Genomic DNA, 20,673 nt, shown 5'->3' on the forward strand with positions numbered 1-20,673 from the left:
TTTGCTTTCATGGCTTAGAAAGCATTGTTTCATTTACTTTTTCCTTCCTCTTACTCTTAACATGCGTTCTGATCATTTTGAATAACAAAAATATTCTCAAGCTGTCTCTAGCATAACTAAATCTGTCAGGTAAATTCCTAAAAGGGAATTTTGTTTATTTGTATTTCTTTTGGCACTGCACCATCTTCTTGCATTAGGGGAAGAGAGTTTTATGTTGGTCCTCCAGTTTCTAGTGGTGTGAGGTCAGTGAAGAAGAAGAACAGTTGCCCATAATCTAATGAAGAATTGCCAATATTTCAAAATGTCACTTCATTCAGTTTATCTTTTTACATCACCCTTTCTAAAGGATGACAAGAGTAACAGAATCTATTTGGTGGGAAATACATCCATTTGAGTACAAATGTCTGAAAGGCAGTTGATTCTGAAACAACATGGTCATGTACAGGAAAATGCACTTTGAATTTTTAACAAGGCTGAGAATAAAACTGGCAGATTGAATCTTGATTATGTTTTGTGCAACACATAAAATGTACTGTGTCAGCTTTTATTGTGAGCACATGTTTGCATCTGGATCTTGTTTTTCTCCTGAAGTTGCTGTTGTAATTGCATGGGGCTGTTGTCCATCTCTTGGGTAGTTCTCTCTGTAGATCTTAATGCTCTTTCTAAACGGGAGGCAGAAGATATTCATGTGCACAGTTTCCTGTTTTACCTGTGGGGGCTGGTTTGTGCTGAGTCTTGTACTAAATCAGCCTAAACCAGAGGTGGTTTATGTTGCTCGTGGTGGTCTGAGGCTCCCTCGTGAGGGCAGGAGGAGGGGCAGGCACTGATCTCTGCTCTCTGACCAGAGACAGGACCCAAGGGAATGGGATGAAGTCTCAGGGGAGGTTTAAGTTGAATATTATGAAAAATATTTTTCCCCCAGAGGATAGCTGGGCACTAAACAGGCTCCCCAGGGCAGTGGGCACAGCACCAAGGCTGACAGAGCTCAAAAATATTTGGACAACGCTCTCTTGGGGCTGTCCTGTGCAGGGCCAGGAGCTGGACTTGGTGATCTTTGTGGGTCTCTTCCAAATGAGGATATTCTGTGATTCTGTGCTCAGGGAATACAAGTTAATTTACAATGATGACACAAACCCATCTTTCCTCGGGATGTCTCACCATCCAAACAAATGGAAGCAACATCAAATCCATGATGTCCTATCAAGTATGGAGAAACCATCTGATGGGAAAGCAAGTAGCACCAACCAACCATGGACAGAATTTTCCTGATTTGCTAATTTATGTGACTGCCAGTGGGACTTTGCTGGTGAGACAGGCTCTGCTGTGCTGGGAGGGAAGAGACAGGACAGGGATTTACCCCTTTCCACTGTGAGTTGGCTCTGAGATGGACCTCATGAGACATCACTCTGCTCCTCCAAAGCAAGAAGCACAGATACTGTTTATGTTGACATTACTACCTGTGCCTGATGATGTCAAAAAAATGGTGTTTAAGGACCTGCTGGCAAGACCTTGGCCAGCTGCTTGTGTTGGGTTGTGATACAAGGCCCAAACACAGAAGTAAAGAATCATTAAGGTTGGGAAAGACCTTCAAGATCAAGTCCAACCTTCAACCAAATACCACCATGCCCACCATGCTCTAAAACTTTGATGGTCAAAGTACTCAACTCCTATTTTAATCTAGTGGGACAGGTGTCACCCCCAAGGAACACTGCTCAGAACCAGTTACCAGTTAGACTTTGAACTGCTGATGCCTCCCTTTCCAGTCTGCTAATCTGCTCAGTTTTCCAGCCACCTGGAAGTCCAGGAAAGGAAAAAGGAAAGGGGGTATTTTTTCTTCAGGTTTCTGGACTTTAATTTTAAGGAGCCTGTGTTCTGCCACTAGAAATTCCCTGCCAAAAATTTTGGGTAGTTTCTCTCTCCAGTCTGGAGTTTCCAGTGATAGAGATACTACTCCAAGGGCAAAGAATTGTCAGCAAAAAAAGTCCTCCTTCGTGTCTTTACTCCATGAGTGCAGCAGTGTAGTGATAAATAATAAACCTCCTTCCAGCTTTGTGAGAGGTTCTTCTCCTCCTTCCTGGATTTGGGTTTCAAAAGATGTTATCAAAACTAATTTACAGAAAAACTTAGCTGACACCAGCCTCACAGTTTGCCCTGGTGTCTGACTTGCTGTGCTAACCAGCACACTGAATAGGAGACTTTTTGATTTTGGGTTGCTGTTGTTGCTAGGCTACAGCCTGATGGAGAAGTTCGAATGTATATTCACATCATTACCTCAATTGCTTTTCCCCTCCAAAAATCATGGAGGTCTTAACAAAACATAAAGTTCTGCAGACACTGCCAGTGTATTTCCTCTTGTTTGCAAAGGGAATTGTGCCATGAAAATCAGATGGCAAAATCTGCCAGATGTCTGAGCTGTTTCCCTTCACTTTAGTAGCAATGTGGTGCAGTGTCTTGTGTCTGAAAAACATGGATACAACTTCAGACCCAGCAGCCAGGCAGTGGGTGAACAGCATTATAGGATCATGGAAAGGTTTGGGGAGGAAAGGACTTCAAAGATCATCTCTTTCCAACCCTCTGCCAAGGGCAGGGACACCTTCCACTAGCCCAGGTTGCTCCAAGCCCTGTCCAACTTGGCCTTGGACACTTCCAGGGATCCAGGGGTAGCCACAGCTTCTCTGGGCAACCTGTGCCAGGGCCTCCCCACCCTCACGGTGAAGAAGTTCTTCCTAACATCTTCTTAAAATTTCTTCCTGCCATCTAATCTACATCTCTCCTCTTTAAGTTTAAAACCATTAAAACCAGCAGTCACTGGACTAGGAGCAAAGGACAGCAGCTTTCCTTTGTTATCATTGGACAGGAGAACAACCCTGGACAGGAAAACATTTATCTATTTATTATTTGTACTCCAAGACTACATGTGCATCACCAAAATTTAACAGTGGTGGGAAACATGTGAAGTGAACACTAATCCACAGCATGAAATTTTTAGCCTGAGCCCTGCTATGGTTTTGCCTTTGCTGACCAGCTCTCCTCCTGAGGAGAGGTGGAGGTCTCCTCCTGATGACCAGGCCCAGTTTGGTGCTACCCCATGCAAAGTCTACTCTCATTAGGCAGATTGCACACATGGACACCTGTTTCCAGGGTAGAAATGAGTTCAGTGCTGTGGAGATGAGCTGTGCTGTTCCACCTGGCCAGCAAACAATCCTCAAGAGAGTACAGGCATAGTAAATTATTCTGTGCATAGCAACTGTTGACTAACTGATATTTGTGTCTCTCTCTGTCCCTTTTACAGTTCCTGTTGTGTCATTCACACACATTTCCATACACATGGCTAAGAAATGTTATAGAGCTTTAGGACGTTACAGAAATTTGCCCATTCACAATAAAACAGTCATTCTTCAGAAATGTCCTTATACATCAAGGATCAGCTCCTTATAATGATGAGCCTTTGACACTCAGGTCATGTTCAGGGTGGTTACCTCAACATTCAGCAGAAGGAGGCTGAGGGGACATCGGTGCAAGGCATGACAGTCCACACACCAGGGGATTTTAGTGCTGGAGCTTGAAAAGGGACTTGGCTTGATAATGGTTTTGGGGGACGTTCATTTGACTCGAAGAACTTTAAATCTCTTTGCATCAGAGAGAGCTCTGGGTTTCCTTGGGAATTTGCTGTCAGATCTGCAAGTCAGAGACTTCAGTGACACCTTTGTCCTTTCCTCATGCCTTAGGTTAGATATAAGCAATAAATTCTTGAATATGAGGGTGGTGAGGCACTGTAACATGCTGCCTATAGATACTGTGGATGCCCCATCCCTGGAAGTGTTCAAGGCCAGTTTGGATGGGGGTCTGAGCAGCCTGATCTAGTGTGTGGCATCCCTGCCCATGGCAGGGGATGGGAATGAGGTGATCTTTAAGGTCCCTGCCAACCCGAACCATTCCATGATTCTATGGTCCTGTGATTAGGTACAGACTCACTGTTTACTCTGGGCAGTGGAAATGAGTCAGAGGAATGAAGGAAACCTCTCTTCAGTTCTTGGGCTGCTTGAAAAGGTGTCTGTATTTCAGTGGTGTACATGTTTGTACAACATCCAACACCTTTAAAGGTAATTCCTGTATGGACACCCCATGCTACATATGTTGCATATGTTGCACTTGTCACAAACCTAGTGTATTAGTTCCCGTATTTTTCACACCTGCTAATGCAGAACCTGTGGTTTAACTACAGCTGTTGCTTCAATTAGAATTTACAGTGACATTTTCACTCTCTGTCTTGCAGGGAGTGGAACTGTGGTCCACATATAAAATCTTTTTCATCCAACTACACAGTGAGACATGTTTTATGTCTCTGTCATGTCTGGATATTGCTGTTTATCACTGTCCCTTCCTCTCTTTTAATGCTTTGAGACAGCATCATCTTTCTCCTATAGAATCCCAGAATCACAGAATATGCCAAGTTGGAAGGGACCTGCAAGGATCATCGAGTCCAACTTCTGCCCCTGCAAAGAACCATCCCCAAGAGTCACACCCTGTGTCCCCGAGGATCATCCAAACACTCCTGGAGCTCTGGCAGCCTTGGTGCTGTGCCCATTGCTCTGGGGAACCTGATCAGTGCCCAACCACCCTCTGGGGGAAGAACCTTTTCCTAATCTCCAACCTAAACCTCCCCTGACACAACTCCAGGCCATTCCCTCAGGTCCTGTCACTGCTCACTACAGAGCAGAGATCAGTGCCTGTCCCTCTTCTTCCCCTCAAAAGGAAGTTGTAGACTGCAACTTCCATGTGCCAGACTCTTTCAACAGGATTACATTTCTCGAATCCCTGAACCAAAGAATATGCAGAGTTGGAAGGGACCCACAAGGATCATCGAGTCCAAGGTGAAGTAAACAGTACATCATGGAAACAAGGAAACTTTCACACAGAAGACTAGTTTGTTTATGAAACACTGAACGTGGCCAGTGAGACCTCATAGTCTGCAACACAAGTACCAAAATTATGTTACACACAATTTCTCACCATCAAGCATCCAATACCCAGGCAGTCCTAACTGCTTCATTCCCAGCCAACTTTTCCCAAGCTTTACATGTTGAACAGGACATCATATGGTCTGGAATATCCCTTGGATCATTTAGAGTCAGCTGTCCCAGTTGTACCCCCTCCCAACCCTCTGTGCACCCTCAGCCTACTCCAGGTGGAGTGGGGTGAGAGGCAGAAAACGCCTTGACTCTGCGTGAGCTCTGCAATGCAGTAACTAAAACATCCCGGAATTATCAACACCATTTCCAGTACAAATCCAAAACACAGCCCCAGATGAGCTACTGTGAAGAAAATAAGCTGCACCCAGCTAAACCAGCACATTCTCCAGTATTTTTCAGGATGCAGGTACTGATGTGACTTCTCGAGAGGGGTCGTTGCTCGAGAGATGTGCGTGATCTTGGGGACAAAGTCGTGTCATCTCCTGTGTTTGAAGTATCACCAAGGAGCCCCTCACAAAGAAAACATGGTAGAGTTTCATTTCATCCTTCATTTCATTTCACTGGCTCTGCTCACCACTCTGAGAGGAAAAAGCTTTTCCATTTCTTGAGAAACTGTGTTTTTTAACTTCTTCCTGCTGAGAACAGTTTCGTTACCAGCCCAAAGGTACTTCAGAGGCAGAAATGCAGCCCTAGGATTCAAAGGTGTCTCTGAACACGCCTTTTCCATTTAATATTAGTGTTTTAGGTTATCAGAGTGACTTGATTTTATTTTATTATTTTTATTTAATTTTTGTCTTTCAGAAACCAGCATTTACAAATCATCTATTTCTTCTTCCCTTTTCTTCCCTGGGCCCATTGAACCAGTGGATCAATGTTATAAACAGTACCTTATAAATACCATTCTTCCAGATCAGCCTTGATGGACTGCAGATTACTCCTGTGGCAACAGTGACTGGGTGTTTTTGGCAAGCCTGTGCATATGTGGGGCACAGCATGAGAGAAAGAATGAGGCAGAACTGAGGGGGTGAGAGCCAGGTGGGCAGTAAACCTAATTCCAACTTTGACAACGGCCATTTCTGTGCCCAGAGGAATTTTCCACAGTTTCTTCCCTTGTCTCTAAAGTGAGGAAAGAAGAGAAAGCTTCATCTCACAACACTATCTTGAGCTGGCAGCCTCAGCCACCAAAAAGCAACATATGCAGAGGAAAATCTGCTGGCAGTGTCTGCACCACTTGCTCTTTTCAGAGGTTTGTATCTCACAAGAATCATCTCAGATGTTGGTTATTGACAGTCTCTGCAGATTCCAAACTCCATTGCCACGCAGTGGTTTATTCCAGTTTTCCTCCTCTCTACAACTCACTTTAAATCTTTCCCACTTTCTTTCCATAGTCCACTGTTCTCATCCTGCGCTACTGCTCAGCTCTCATTTGATTGTCATTCAGCTTCTCCTTCTCCTCGTCACTGTAATTTTCTTCCACTTTCCCAGCTGACAGCCTCTAACTTCCCCAGTTACAGGAGGATGACAGGGACTGTGCTGAGCTTCACTGGCAAGTTTTTGCTTTGTCACCGTGCAGTGACAAGGTTAACTTTCCCCCAAAGGTAATTCAGCTTTTCAGAAGACCCGTGGGCTGCTTGAATCGATATGTGCAGTCAGATATTTTCAGTTTTAAAGTGTGGCTCCCAACAGAGTTGTGCTAACGGGGTCAGTAAACTTCAAATGCCTGGAATTCACCGGGGGGAACAAGGATGCACAGTCTGAAAAGTGAGCATGGAATAAAAACCTGCTCTTTTTGCTAGTTTTTTTTTCTTTTAGTGGGGATATTTAAGCTACTGCTTAAGATTATTATTAACCAGTACTCTAAATAAGCTGTCAGACATGACACGGAGAGCAAGCAGATTTTTAAGTGTTGGGAGTTGTTATTATCAGACTCATCGTGCTGTACAACTGGATGGAACAATGAACCATGAAAGCTATTACAGTACATTGCAAAGTTTCAAATGGAGCTGATGAAAAATAAAAATACTGGAGGAATATCTGCAGTGTAATTTTACAGGAGATGATTTCAGGCTGGCTGCAATGTTGTTCTCAAGGCTTTCTAACAGTTAAAGAAGAAGATTCCACGGAGCAGACGAGTCTTTTCTGGATCTGCAATAATGTATAAGCAGTTTCTGGTGAGCAGAGAACATGAAATGCAGGTTCATGAGAGGATCATCCTCCTGCTTATAAGAACCCCCTCTCTTTGGTCCACTGTGTTCTATAGATCATAGAATTATAAAATAACTCAAGTTAGAATAAATCCCCAAGGAACATTGAGGTCTAACTCCTGGCCCTGCAGAGCACAGCCTCAAGAGTCACACCATGTATAAATGTATATATTTATGTATATGTAGGACCTTGAAAATTAATAATTTTTTCTTCTGCTGGTGACTGTGTTGGGTAGAATAAATCCAGGCAGGTGTAATTCCTGGACCTGCTCTATTACCCTGCAGAACCTCATAGTCCTTATCCACAGGAATGTGAATTTCCATGTCTGAAGGTTGTGGGCCAATATAAAACTAAAACTGGTTTCAGAAGAGAACCACAGCTTGGTTTCACTGCCTCCCAAGGAATGCAAAGAGGGGAACAATCATCCTCATCAGTGACCTCTGAAACACTAATTTTACTGAGTCCAGATTCATGGAGGAGAACAAGTTGCACTTATAACTGAGTTGTGCATAACCTGTTACTGAATTGTGCACTTATCCTGGTATTGCAGCTCTGGAAAAGGCTTACAGGAGAGTCAAAACATACCTTGGAGGACAAAGTTGTTGAATGACAGAGATGGGATTTGGGAGACAACTTTTGCACCAGTATTTACTGCCCCTTCTTGCAGGACCCATGGTGTTATATCCACATTGGAATGGATACACAAAGCCTTTGGTAGCAGGAATTTGATGACCACGTTCTGTGGAAGGAACATTTATTATCCTACTGTTTGAAAACTATCTTTCAGAAACTACTTGTGGGACACCATTGGTGGAGAAAATGACTTCAAAAGAGTGTTATTGCTTTGAGCTTGTAATTTGTTGTGCTGAGTGAACATGAGATCAAGCATGTTCCCTTATTTTCTCCCCTAAATTAATAAAGATACCTCTTGGTAACAAGCCTTTGGCTTATTGTCTTAATAATATCTCAAAGTATTAAAGAACCTTATATATATGTATATATATATATATATATAAAGGTAAACTCCTGGCTGGGCCCATGAACCCACAGCTCCAGGGTTAGAGTGTTACAGCAGGGAGAAAAAAAATCAAACTGCACCAGGACTCAGCAAGATGGTGTGTCCAGAGTGGTCTTTATTCTTATAGTTCTTCTTAACAAAGAACTAAATATAGTCAAAACTGAAGCATCTTGTTACAAAAATATTTGTGTCATTTGTTCATTTCGCTTCAAAGTAGTAGAGAAGCTGCCTCTTGATCCCCTAAAGAATAGACCTGATGTAAATTCAAATTTCAATCCATGAACCAGTCCTCAAGAAGCCTAAAATTAAATCATTAGCCAGCTTCTGAATTTGCTCCAGGTATTCAATATTTTTAAGGCCTGAGGGGGAGAATTAACAGCCACTAGTCTGTCCTCTTGTATACAGCAGGTCACATCATTTTCCCCAGAGCCAGAAATTTTTTATAAGTCTTTGAAAAATGAAACTCAGATTTCAAAATTACGAGGGGAAAAAAGGCTTGTAAGAGCATCTATGATATTTCTGCCTATTATTTTAAGAAGATAAAAGTCTGCAAATGGACTGATTATAGAAGAGGAGTTCTTGAGGATGAGGGATCTGACAGGCTGGGAAATGAGCCTTTAGCTTTGAAAAGCGAGTAGACTTGGGGGGGATTTGTTGTGTCACAAACTGCTGCTCTAAGGACAGACCAGGCATTCAGAGAAGGAGGTGGGATGTATTTTTGCAAAGGGCACTGCTGTTACAGCATGAAGCCTACTTTTCTCTCCCTTTATTTCAGAAATGCACAGGAAATGGATGAAGTAAGAGGTGCATTTTACATAAAATACCCTAGAATGGTTGTTGCCCATACCTGAGAGGATCTGGCTTCTCCTTTGAGATATATGTGCTGATGTGATGTGCAGACAGGGGTGGCAGGTTCACCAACAAATGGGAACATTCTGTTAATCCTTGTTTGGGTCAGGGTGGAAAGGTCAAAAGGAGAAAGAAGGAAGAGGAGGGAGGAAGGAAAAGTGTGTGTTGCTGGTGGCTGAACAGCTCAGTGGTGTGTTCATGGTCTGGGCACAAGGACACAGTTTCTGTAGGGGAAGGGGAAGGTAACAGTGGGCTCACTTGGTAAAATATCTGATTCCTGAACTGGTGACACCTGTCCTTGCACCCTCCTGCAGGAAGGTGCAGGGCTGGGCCAGCTGAGGAGAACACAAAGGAAATGGGTTTTGCCTAAAGCACAAACTGAGCTGTGCTTGTCATACAAAGGCAACATTCACAGTCACTGCATGTTTTAGGGATGTGGTTTAGTGATGGGCTTGGCAGTGCTGGGTTAGTGGTTGGACCTGATGATCTTAGAGGTCTTTTCCAACCCTAATGATTCTCTGATTCTGTTGACCCTCAGCCTTACCAGTCCTGTTTCTCAGCACAAAGAGAGACCACATAGGAGGCATTAAATCTTGCATTATAAAAAATACATGACAGATTCAAATAGGAAACAAATCACATTTTACAAGCAAATAGAAATAAAATCTGCTGAATGACATTTAGGAGAGGCTGGGCACACAGAGCTGGTGCTGAGCATGGTGTAGGAAGGGTACTGTGCAGTGGCTCAGTGTGACCTGTGCACTTGCTGAATCCCGTGTATGTGGTAGGAGCCACCTTGAACATCACACAATAGCAAGCTTTTAAACTCCTTCCATGCAGACTTGGAGCACGCTCTTAATTTATCTGTTGTCTCTCTCCTTTCATCCCTCTTTACACTTCTTGTCAGATCTTCACATCCCCTGTGGCTTTGGTTCTGCAATGATGTCGCCTCAGTGGTTTCCTCAGGCTGTAGTTGAGTTCATGTCCTATAGAACATTTTCCCCACGTCCAGCTGGATCCTGCTGTGATCCACAGGCTGTCTCCCCATTCTCTAAACAGTCTGATTTAGTACAAGGCAGATAGGTGTTTTCCTACAGTAAGAAAAAATGGATGATATGGAAGTTGCAACATCCAAACAGCAGCACAGAGAAAGTTTCCTGTGGGGTTTTTTTTGGCTCTAAGCTGGAGGTGCTGAAGATGGAGTGATAAGAATTGTGGAATCCCTGATTAAAAAATAAATGTCTTTGAAAGAAATAAATGAATTAATGTTGCACTCACTGCTCAGTGATAGTGTTTGATCTCCTAGTTTTGATGATCCTGTATGTGTGAGAGAAACAAACTGGGTTGGGTGCTACAGAGAGATAGAACCACTCACTATCCCTGGAAATACCTAAAAGACATGTAGATGTGGTGCTTAGGGACAAGGTTTAGTAGTGGACTTGGTAGTGGTAGGTTAAAGTTTGGATTTGATGATTTCAAGGGTCTTTTTCAACATAAATAATTCTGTGATTCGATGACTCACCTTCCCAAGAGCTCCTTGCACTGTTAATGCTGTGATCATGGACTCTGATGAGAGGAGGAGCATCAGCCCTTTCTCATGGGACAGTCTGTGTCAGTAGGGAAGAGAGAAGAGGGACCTACAGAGAACACCCAAATCCCAGGGAACATTTGGGAAATAACCTTTGTGGCACAAACTCCCACCGCAAATATAGCAAAGAGAATGGAAATCAACAAAAAGGTGGGATTAGATTGTAAACTATCCAATTTCTTCCCTCAGCCACTGCTTTTAAGTTCCTGGTGCCTGGACAGAGTGAGAGAAGTCTGTGGTGATCCTCGAAAGGATAATAACCCTACAGGTCAAGTTCTCCCACCTTCCACCTACTCTGCAGTACCTCAACTATGTGGGCATTTGCCCATGGTTTGGGATGTTACCTTTGGTATAAACTGTTACCTGCGTGTTTTCCAAATGGCTGAAGATACTGAAATAGGGTCTCTGTTTTCTTTATAGAAAGCCATAGTTCCTATTAAAGTGGTTTGCCATGATAAACTGTGCTGTAGATCTTGGAAATCAGCAGGACAGCTTCTTAAAATCAAAGAGGAGATATTAAATTAAAATTGAGCCATTTGATATCACAGAATCATGATCTGCAATGAGCTCCAGTGTGCAGAGCTCAATTCCTTACAGAATTAATAGACTGGCAGTTCTCTCACCTCTAATTTGATAATGGCTTTACTATTATGTAGTTGGATACACTGCTGTCAACAAAATGCTACTGTACAAGATTGTTTTCTCTTTGTGATCCAAACCAACATTGGTTTATCAAGTTTTTAGACAAGAGCCTTGCAAAGACCCAGCATTGCTCGGTACTGGTTTTGGCAGCTAAAGGAGGTTATGTTTCATCCATCATTATGTTCCAAGACACCTCCTCTTCTATGATAATTAACTGGGAGTTCCCAGATCACCTGGACAGACATAAAGCCTTTAGTCAGGCCGGTAAGTCTGAGGGCATATTTCTTGCCTTTCTGTCTGAATCTGCCCAGCTACAGAATTACATTAACCTAATCTTGATGCATTGACATCCTAGAATCTTTTCAGCCTTTTGAACGAGTCTGTTGACCATTATTCTCCCGGGGATTTATATAACAGCATGAGAAATGAGGTAGCATGGTAGTTATCACAGCATGAGCTGTCACCTTTCTGTTCGTGGCAGTCGATGATGTTTGCATCCTGGAGTGCCTGAGCGATGATCCCGTTATCCCAGCTGACAGTAAACAACTGCACCACTTCTCTGGGAAAGCAGACACGTTGGGATCTGTTAGCAGGGTGCCTGTGACTCCTGCTCCTTCACCCCCTGACACTGATAGCTTAGCACCTCTGCTGCTGTTGTGGTTGCTGCCTGCTGCTTCCGACTGGAAAACTGCAAAATTTCAATCAATGCATCAGTAAAAAGGGCAGGAAAAGATATTAAGAGCTTCCAAAATGCTTGCAGAAGAAATGATCCGTTTGACACCTCTCCTCCATTTGTCTCTCTTCACCTAAAAGTAGGAAAGGCTTTAGGGCTGTTTTGTTTTTTTTTTTTAATGGGGGGTTTAACTCACTTTTTCATGCTGCCTTTCTTTCATGCCATACTTGTCTTACCTCTTTGAGTGTCTGCTGAGCAGCTGCAGTATTGGTGCCTGCACGGATGCTCAGGGCAGTGGGAAATGCCTGGAATTAAAGCTTCCTATAGCAGGGGAGAATCATCACACCTTTGCACTGTGCTCACCGTGGGTTCAGCTGCCCTTCCCTTGGGCAAGAACAGTGCAGGAATTCTCATGATGCATCCAAGACCACGTGGTTCCTCTGTGGAACCACAGCCCTGTTTCTCTGATCACCTGGCAGCTTGTAGGACTGATGTTTTCTTTAAATTAGGAAACCAGAAGAAATACTAAGAGCTGAGATGAAGCACAGAGAGAGCTGCTCAAGGTGATTGATGTGCTTGCAGCCATACTTCATCTTAAAGTGGTTTGCCATGATAAACTGTGCTGTAGATCTTGGGAATCAGCAGGAGAGCTTCTTAAAATCAAAGAGGAGATATTAATGTGCAGCTAATAGGAAGTTTTTCAAATGCCCTTTCATCCACACAGCACATAACTTCCCTGGAAGTGTTCAAAAGGCGTTTGGATGTGGCACTTGGGGACATGGTTCAGTGGTGAACAGGGCAGTGCTGAGTTAACAGCTGGACTTGATGGTCCTAGAAGGCTTTTCTGATTTTATGGTTCTATAATCAGTTTTGGGATTGCTATCTGACCTACTCCTTGTGCTACACCTTTACCTTTCCTTAACACGAATTGCATTTTGTCCTGAATGTCAGTGAAGTGCTCGACAAAACTGCAAGCCAGGGATGTTCAGACATGGTAAAGAGCCCATAAAACTGACAGGACACACAGATCCCTTTATTTTCAAAAACTTGTAGCAGAGGTGTGCTGCATGTAGGTCCCTTGTGTTTTGGGATATCTTACATCCTCCTATACAAGGTGCCCCAAAACACACGGTGATTGTTCTCTAAATGTTTCCCAGATTTATGAGGTTATATTTGCTTTTACACTCTGAGTGAAAGGAAACAGCATTTTATCTATGACTTGTATAGATGTGGCTCTCTTGCTTATGGAATTCCCCCAGGAGCAGATGCATTGGTGCCCAAATGCCCTTGAAAGGTGTTTGCTCAGAACAGGGATTTTGACACAAAGAGCTGCATAAAAGGACCCTGAAATCTTTCAGTTGGTTTACAATGAAGCTCACTACCTGGGATATTTCACCTCCTGGTTTTACAGTCCCACTGGAGAGCTGAGGAGCAGGAACCCTGATTCTCAGTGCCTCTAGAAGCAGTTCAGTTCCTTGACAGAGCCAGTTTCCCACCAAGTACAAGCAGAGCTTCCAACACTGTGTGTGCAGGAGGCACCATCAGCCACCAGAGCTGACACCACGGTTCAGTCACTACCAGCAGGATAAGGAGAGGTGGGGGATTCTTTGGAGGAGCTGTTGATGTCTCCCAGGCAATGCTGACAAAACCACACTGCCTCTAATTGGCTCCACTACAAATATTTACAGCTGTGAAAAGAAGTTTGCTGATCCCACCACGGTAGCCATGGTTGCCTATCTTTTTAGCTGCTGTTGTGCTGGTGAGAAACATGAATAGGTTGCAAGAATCACTCCCTGGCTTTGTAGCAGGAACATTTGCTGACCCAAATGTAGAAGCCAATTAAGCTCCAAAGCTTCTGGGTGTTTTTCTGGTAAGACTTGCCATTTGTTCTGTTTATTAAGAAAAAAAAAAATCAAACAAAAAAAAACAAGCCTAAAACCAACCTGCAAACCCGTGTTGAGGGGCTGCAACAAATCCAAGGCTTGTTACCATTTATATTGGTTGTGATGCCAATTTTATGCCCCAAAACAAGGCGCGGAGAAACTGCTCAGAGACAGAATTTCAGTCTATAAGCAGGAGGTATTTATTTCACGGCCGGGGAGCAGCCAGGTCGCCCTGGACAAACTGCTCCAACTCGAGAAACACACAATCCAACTTTTATACACTTCTTGCTAAGCAATTACATCATATATTATGAATATTCATTACATTGCAACATCTACTTTTAATATTCATAACAGGTGGAGTTGAGGCGGAGTTAGAGGCGTGGTCCTTAATTTGGGGAGAACTTCGGTGGGAGTTCCGGTCTTCCTTCATCATGAACCTCGTGTCCTTTTCATCATCATCCTCCTAAACTTTTGAACCTTCCCTAATTTGGGTAGCTTCCTTATGAATTTGGCAGAGAGTTTCGGTATTTGGCACCAATACCTAATTTCTTGGCATGTCCCTCTCTTTATCTCTTTGGTTTCCTCCCCATATGTCTCTTTTTGTGTGTACTAGCATTTTCTGTTCATGTTTATGTTCTCCTGTGTCAGCGCGACCTGTACCTCAGTGAATTTATTGCCTCCGCTTTCTTAATGCTGAATTCTATGTGCCTTGCTAAAGCTTGCTTCTACATTTTGTGCTTAACTCTTTATATTGCTTAAATTCGCTTTTCAGGTGTTACCTGGCTTCATTTCCCCCCTTTTCTTAGAACTTACGAATTCCTTCGTCAAGTTCTAATCCTAAAGGGCGCTGATATGCTTTTATCATTGCCCAGATCATTTGGGTTCTCTTGACCATGGACCTTAACTTACACCACAGGCATATGTTCATGAGGGTTAACAAGAGCATGCCTATAGCTATAATCAATATGGGGTGTACTAGGTAGTGAAAGACTTGAGTTGCTGTTGGAGAGTACCCTGTGAAAATGTCCCACCAGTGATGTTGACCTACTTGTGTAACTTTCGTCAAGATATTCTTTATACCCTCTGAATTATGCTCTACTTGCCACACCATGCGTTGGGTCGTTTGATTCACCTTTTGAGCTAACTTTCTTACCTCAGGATGCATAAGCATTTCTTTGAGAAGCTTAGTATCCATACCTATCTGTAGTTTGGGTACTTCATGATACAAAGTGTACTCAGCTTCGATTAACTGCTGTGTGGTTATGGGTGCAGTATAGCTAAAGTCACAACCTACAATTTTGGTGAAGTTACATATACAAAAGTTAGTATCATTAGTCACTTCAAGACAATTATCTATTACTACATCAACACAAGGGGTTCTAATACAAGCGCATCCATTTCCTATATAGAATACTTGTGATCGGGTTCTATTGTGCGGAAGCATTTCAAAAGTGCATATACTGTCTTCAGCATCTAAGCATAAGTCTTCAGCTTCTACTATGGCATTTTCGCAAATATAACCTAATTGTCCTTTAGGAATACATGCTTCTGTGCTAATTGATTGCCACTTATTCTTAGTGTTGTCATAGTTTGCCCAGACATTATGATCTACAGGTCTGACAATGACATCTTGATGTATAGTTCCTAATGTTAGAATGGGGAAGATAGCTCTCTCTTCTGCAGCGCTGATGGTGAGGACATAGGCCTCAACATGTTCTTGTTGTGGATCATAGGTAAAATTAACTAATTGCCACCAAGCCTGGTGGTCTATTTCAAATCGTGTAGTGGAGCTATCTCTTAATATTGTTTCTCTTATTTCTTGAGGCAGTATGCCTGACATTCCTTCTCTTAATATTCCCGCTGCTACTGACTGTATCCATTGTTGTGTTTGAACGCACTGGATAGCAAGTGCAACTTCTTTGCTAATATCTCCAGCGTAATCAGCAATCTTGACAAAATCTTCAGCGGTGTGGTCAGCTATTAGAGCCATCAATTTAACTACTAAGGATTGTGTTTCTGCTAAAGTTAGCATAGATGAGCTTAAAGGTACTTTAAGCTTACCTAGATTGGAAGTGACGGTACTCAACTTATTTAGTATTACCTCTTGGTCTATGGTGTTCATTATACCAAACCCTGTGCCAATCCATCCACTTATATCTCTTTGTGTTCGTTTGTGAAGTGACCTAGTCGCTAACCAGGCATTCCAGCCTTTGAGACTTTGCTTTACGAACGGCTGGCAATCTTCTTGTAAGTGTGTAATGTCTGTCTGAATGTTCATCTGTACCTTCTTTAGAGAATATGTAGGATCTAGTAGTAACTTCAACTCGTTTGACTGTCTTATTACTTGAGGTCCTATCAAAGTGAAATTATGTATTCTTCTACATTCTACTTGTGGAGTGATTTCACGAGATGGGTTCACAATTGGGTCTTTGGCTAGTGAAATTCTTTTTATAACACTGTAACCACCTGGAGGGTTTCCTTCTCTACTACAGGTGAATGTTACTGAGTGATCTAACTCGAATAGAATTTCACATTGTGCTCTGCCTCCTTCAAAACTATCCCATTGACATGAGATTGGTCCCGGCCGTTGAATCCAAACAATGGGCTGACCTCTTTTTACTTGGCTATAAGTGATTAAATCCTGTTTAGATTCATCTGGCCAGAATTTAATTATCAGTGTTAACCTATCTGTTTTCCCTATTAGTCTCTCAACTTCTCGACACCCTATTTGGAATTGGTCCCCCTTTTGTGCTATGAGATAACCTGGGTCCGGCGTGTAAGGTTGCTTGTTATGTAAAATATAAATCTCCATTTCTGGGAAATCACCTTCGAAAGGTAATTCTATGTAAGCATTAGACCACGGTCCTTCAGAAGTAGAGTTTTGGGATAAAACTATACTTATCAAAAGTCCAACGGTCCAGGTCGAAGTAATTTGGAAGGACGTCGGCTTCATGATGTGGAGTTTTCTTGCTTATCTTCTGGAGCTTTCTTGACTCGAGAGTAGTGAATCCATGTAGGTCGCTCCTTGATCCTAACCGCGGTGAAGGTGGTCAGCAGCACTTGGAAAGGTCCCTCCCACTTTTCTTGTAGGGGTTTTCCTAAAAGATTCTTAACATACACCCAATCACCGGGGTTAAATGGATGCAATTTACAGTCAGGTTGCTTGGGCTGGTGTTCTACTACTACTGCAGCATTTTTATCAAAATGTTTTCCTACAGCAATTACATAATCATATATATATTGATTGCCTATTTGGTCTACAGCATCACTATTTACAACTTGCATAGCATAAGGTCTACCGTACAGAATTTCAAACGGGCTCAACTTTTCTTTTGATCGAGGTTTGACCCTCAATCTAATCAGAGCAATAGGCAGAGCTTGGTACCATTGTAAATTAGTTTCTTGACATATTTTAGCAATTTGTTGTTTGATGAGATGATTCATCTTTTCTACTTGCCCACTAGCTTGTGGTCTGTAGGGCGTATGTAATTGCCATTTAATCTGCAATGCTTTGCTTATTGCTCTCACAACTTTTGCACAGAAATGTGTACCTCTGTCTGAGGATATACTCCTTGGTATTCCAAATCGTGGTATAATTTCGTTTAACAAAACTTTAGTTACCTCCCTCTCCTTGTTTGTTCTGCAGGGAAATGCTTCAGGCCACCCAGAAAATGTATCAGTTAGTACCAATAGGTACCTATACCCCCCTTTTCTTGGGAGTTCAGAGAAATCAATCTGCCATACTTCACCTGGGAATTTACCTCGATTTATTGCTCCCTGATGTATCTTGGTCCCTGTATTTGGGTTATTCTTCAGGCATCGTTCGCATTGGGTTGTAACTTGTTTTACAGTAGTGAATAATTTTGGCCCTGCTATTCTAGTTTGCCAATACTGGTAAAGCGGGTCTAAACTCCAATGTGTTTTCTCATGTTCTGTTTTCACAAATTGCCACATTAACTTCTCTGGTATTATTAATTGTCCTGTTTCTAATTGACCCCATCCATTGTCTAATAATTTGCCCTTGTTCTTTTGAATCCACCTATGATCTGAGTCCTGGTAATCTGGTTGGAAGTCGGTATTTAGCTCTTCTGGTATTAGAGCTGTTATAACCACTTCCTTGGTTCTTGCAGCAGCTAATTTAGCTTCTGCATCAGCTTTCCTATTTCCTATCTCTGGAACAGTGTTACCTTTTAGGTGTCCTTTGCAATGCATTATGGCCACTTGTGCTGGGAGTTGGACTGCTTCTAACAATCGTAGAATTTCTTCTGCGTGTTTGACTGTTTTCCCTTGGGCGGTTAGCAGTCCCCTTTCTTTCCAAATTGCTCCATGAGCATGTACGACGGAGAAGGCATACTTAGAGTCTGTCCAAATATTAATTCGTATGCCTTCTGCCAATTCCAGGGCTCGGGTAAGAGCTATTAATTCTGCCTTTTGGGCTGAGGTCCCTGCAGGTAAAGGATTTGATTCGATTACCTCTTCCGTTGTGGTTACTGCATAGCCTGCCATTCTTACTCCTTGCTTCACGAAGCTGCTGCCGTCCGAGAACCAGTTGTCTGCATCTTCAAATGGCTCTTCTTTGAGATCCGGGCGACTGGAGTAGACTGCTTCGATGGTTTCTAGGCAGTCATGCTCTATTGGTTCTGCTGACATTCTTCCTTCTAGAAATGAGGCTGGATTCACAATGTTAGTTACTTGAATGGTTACGTCATCTGATTCAGCTAGGATTGCTTGGTACTTTAGGAATCTGGAAGGTGACAACCAATGGCCACCTTTCTGTTCTAGTACAGCAGACACAGTGTGGGACACTAACACAGTCATTTTCTGGCCCATCGTGAGTTTTCTGGCCTCTTCTATATTTATGATCACTGCGGCCACCGCTTTCAAACAGCTGGGCCATCCTTTGCTTACTTCATCCAGCTGTTTGGAGAAATAGGCCACAGCTCTTTTGTGTGGTCCCAACTGTTGCGCCAAGACTCCTAAAGCCATCCCTTGCCGTTCATGAGAGAACAGCCAGAATGGTTTTGTTACATCAGGGAGGCCCAAAGCCGGGGCTCTCATGAGTTCTTGTTTCAGTCTCTTAAAAGCTCCCTCTGCTTCGGGAGTCCAAACTAGGATACTCTTAGCTTCCTTTAATAAATCATACAATGGCTTGGCGAGTACCCCATATTGGTAGATCCATAAGCGACACCAACCTGTCATTCCCAGAAAGGCTCGTAGATCTCTCACCGTTTCTGGTCTGGGCATCTGGCAAATGGCTTCTTTCCTCGCTGTTCCTAGGGATCGTTGTCCTCTGGAGATCTCATATCCCAGGTATACTACCTTTTCTTGCACCAGTTGCGCTTTCTGTTGAGAGACTCGATATCCACTTAGTCCCAAGAAATTCAACAAAGAAATAGTCCATTTAACACACTCTTCTTCTGACTCAGTTGCAATCAGCAGATCATCCACGTATTGCAGAAGAGTACCATCCCCCTGTGGCCTTTCCCATTGTTCCAATTCTTTGGCTAATTGATTCCCAAAGATTGTTGGACTATTTTTGTAGCCTTGAGGTAACACTGTCCAGGTTAATTGGGTCTTTCTCCCTTTACTCACAGATTCCCATTCAAAGGCAAAAATCTTTTGGCTTTCTGGGGCTAAGGGAAGGCAAAAGAATGCATCTTTTAGATCTAACACTGTGAACCAAATTAAATTGTCCTTTAGCTTAGTCAAGAGGGTATAAGGGTTTGCCACCACTGGGTGTAGAGTTTTAGTTATTGCATTTACAGCTCTTAAATCTTGAACCAGTCTATAAGTTCCGTTTGGTTTCTTCACCGGCAGGATCGGTGTGTTATAATCTGATTCACATTCCACTAATAGTCCTAATTCCAAAAATTTCTCAATTATGGGTTCGACCCCTTTCCTGTCTTCTAATCTCAGGGGATACTGCTTCCTTACTACTGGTCTTGCTCCAGGTATAAGTTCAATAGCAATAGGTGTTGCTTGTTTGGATTTCCCAGGTACATCAGTGGCCCATACCAATGGGTATGCCTCGCTCATAATTCGCTCGATATTACGACTCTCAGGTTTTGGTTCTATGCAACTGATTGTCAGACTTAAAGCTGCAATCAGTTGTTCTTCATTTACCTGGAATTCGAGTTTGTCTTTGTTGAATTTTATTACAGCTCCCAAATTTTCCAGTAAATCCCTTCCTAGTAAAGGCTTTGGAGAATTTGGTAAATATAGAAATTGATGGATCCCCATTTGCTTTCCAATTTTATATTTAATAGGTTTTAGGAAGTAAGCTTTTTCTGGTTGGCCTGTTGCTCCCACAACTTGTACAAACTCATCACTCTTTGGTACTAATTCTTGATTTAAAACTGAAAATGTTGCTCCTGTATCAATCAAAAAATCTAATTCTTTTTCACCTTCCCCTAGCTCCATTTTAACCAGTGGGTCTGCTAGGGAACGACTCACCGGTCCCCCTCAGTCACTGCTCTGATGTGCAATGGCAGTGTTTGCAAGCCTTTCTCTTAGCTGGGGACAGTCTCGCCTCCAATGGCCTAACTGAAAGCAATTGGAACATTGATCTGGTCCTACCCTGATGGGTTGGGGTCTGAATCCTCCCCTCCCTCTCATAGGGTAACCACGACCTCTACCCCTGGCACTTGTGTCTTGGAATTTTGTATTTTGGGCTGCCACTGCTACTGCTACGATCCGAGCAACTCTTTTATCTTCCCTCTTTTTCTCTTCTTTTTCTCTGTTGTTGTATACTTCCCAGGCCTCATTCATCAATGTCTCTAAATCTTTATTTGCTGGATGTTTAAGTTTTTGTAGTTTCTTTCTAATATCTGAAGTGCACT

The 20,673-nt window shown here is 42.8% G+C and overlaps 1 protein-coding gene across 1 annotated transcript; it reads right to left on the bottom strand.

The window, feature by feature from the left end:
* Positions 1–16,783: 16,783 nt before the first annotated feature.
* Positions 16,784–20,254, bottom strand: LOC135409652 (uncharacterized). The gene has a single exon (XM_064645544.1). The coding sequence runs from the start codon at positions 20,252–20,254 to the stop codon at positions 16,784–16,786; it is 3,471 nt and encodes a 1,156-aa protein (XP_064501614.1).
* Between the last annotated feature and the right edge of the window lie 419 nt (positions 20,255–20,673).

This window comes from Pseudopipra pipra, chromosome 1 (assembly GCF_036250125.1).
Source record: "Pseudopipra pipra isolate bDixPip1 chromosome 1, bDixPip1.hap1, whole genome shotgun sequence".
NCBI classification, from domain to species: domain Eukaryota; kingdom Metazoa; phylum Chordata; class Aves; order Passeriformes; family Pipridae; genus Pseudopipra; species Pseudopipra pipra.

Excerpts from the sequence above, each read along its gene's own strand:
- LOC135409652 (XM_064645544.1), bottom strand. The coding sequence starts at position 20,254 with ATGGAGCTAGGGGAAGGTGAAAAAGAATTAGATTTTTTGATTGATACA.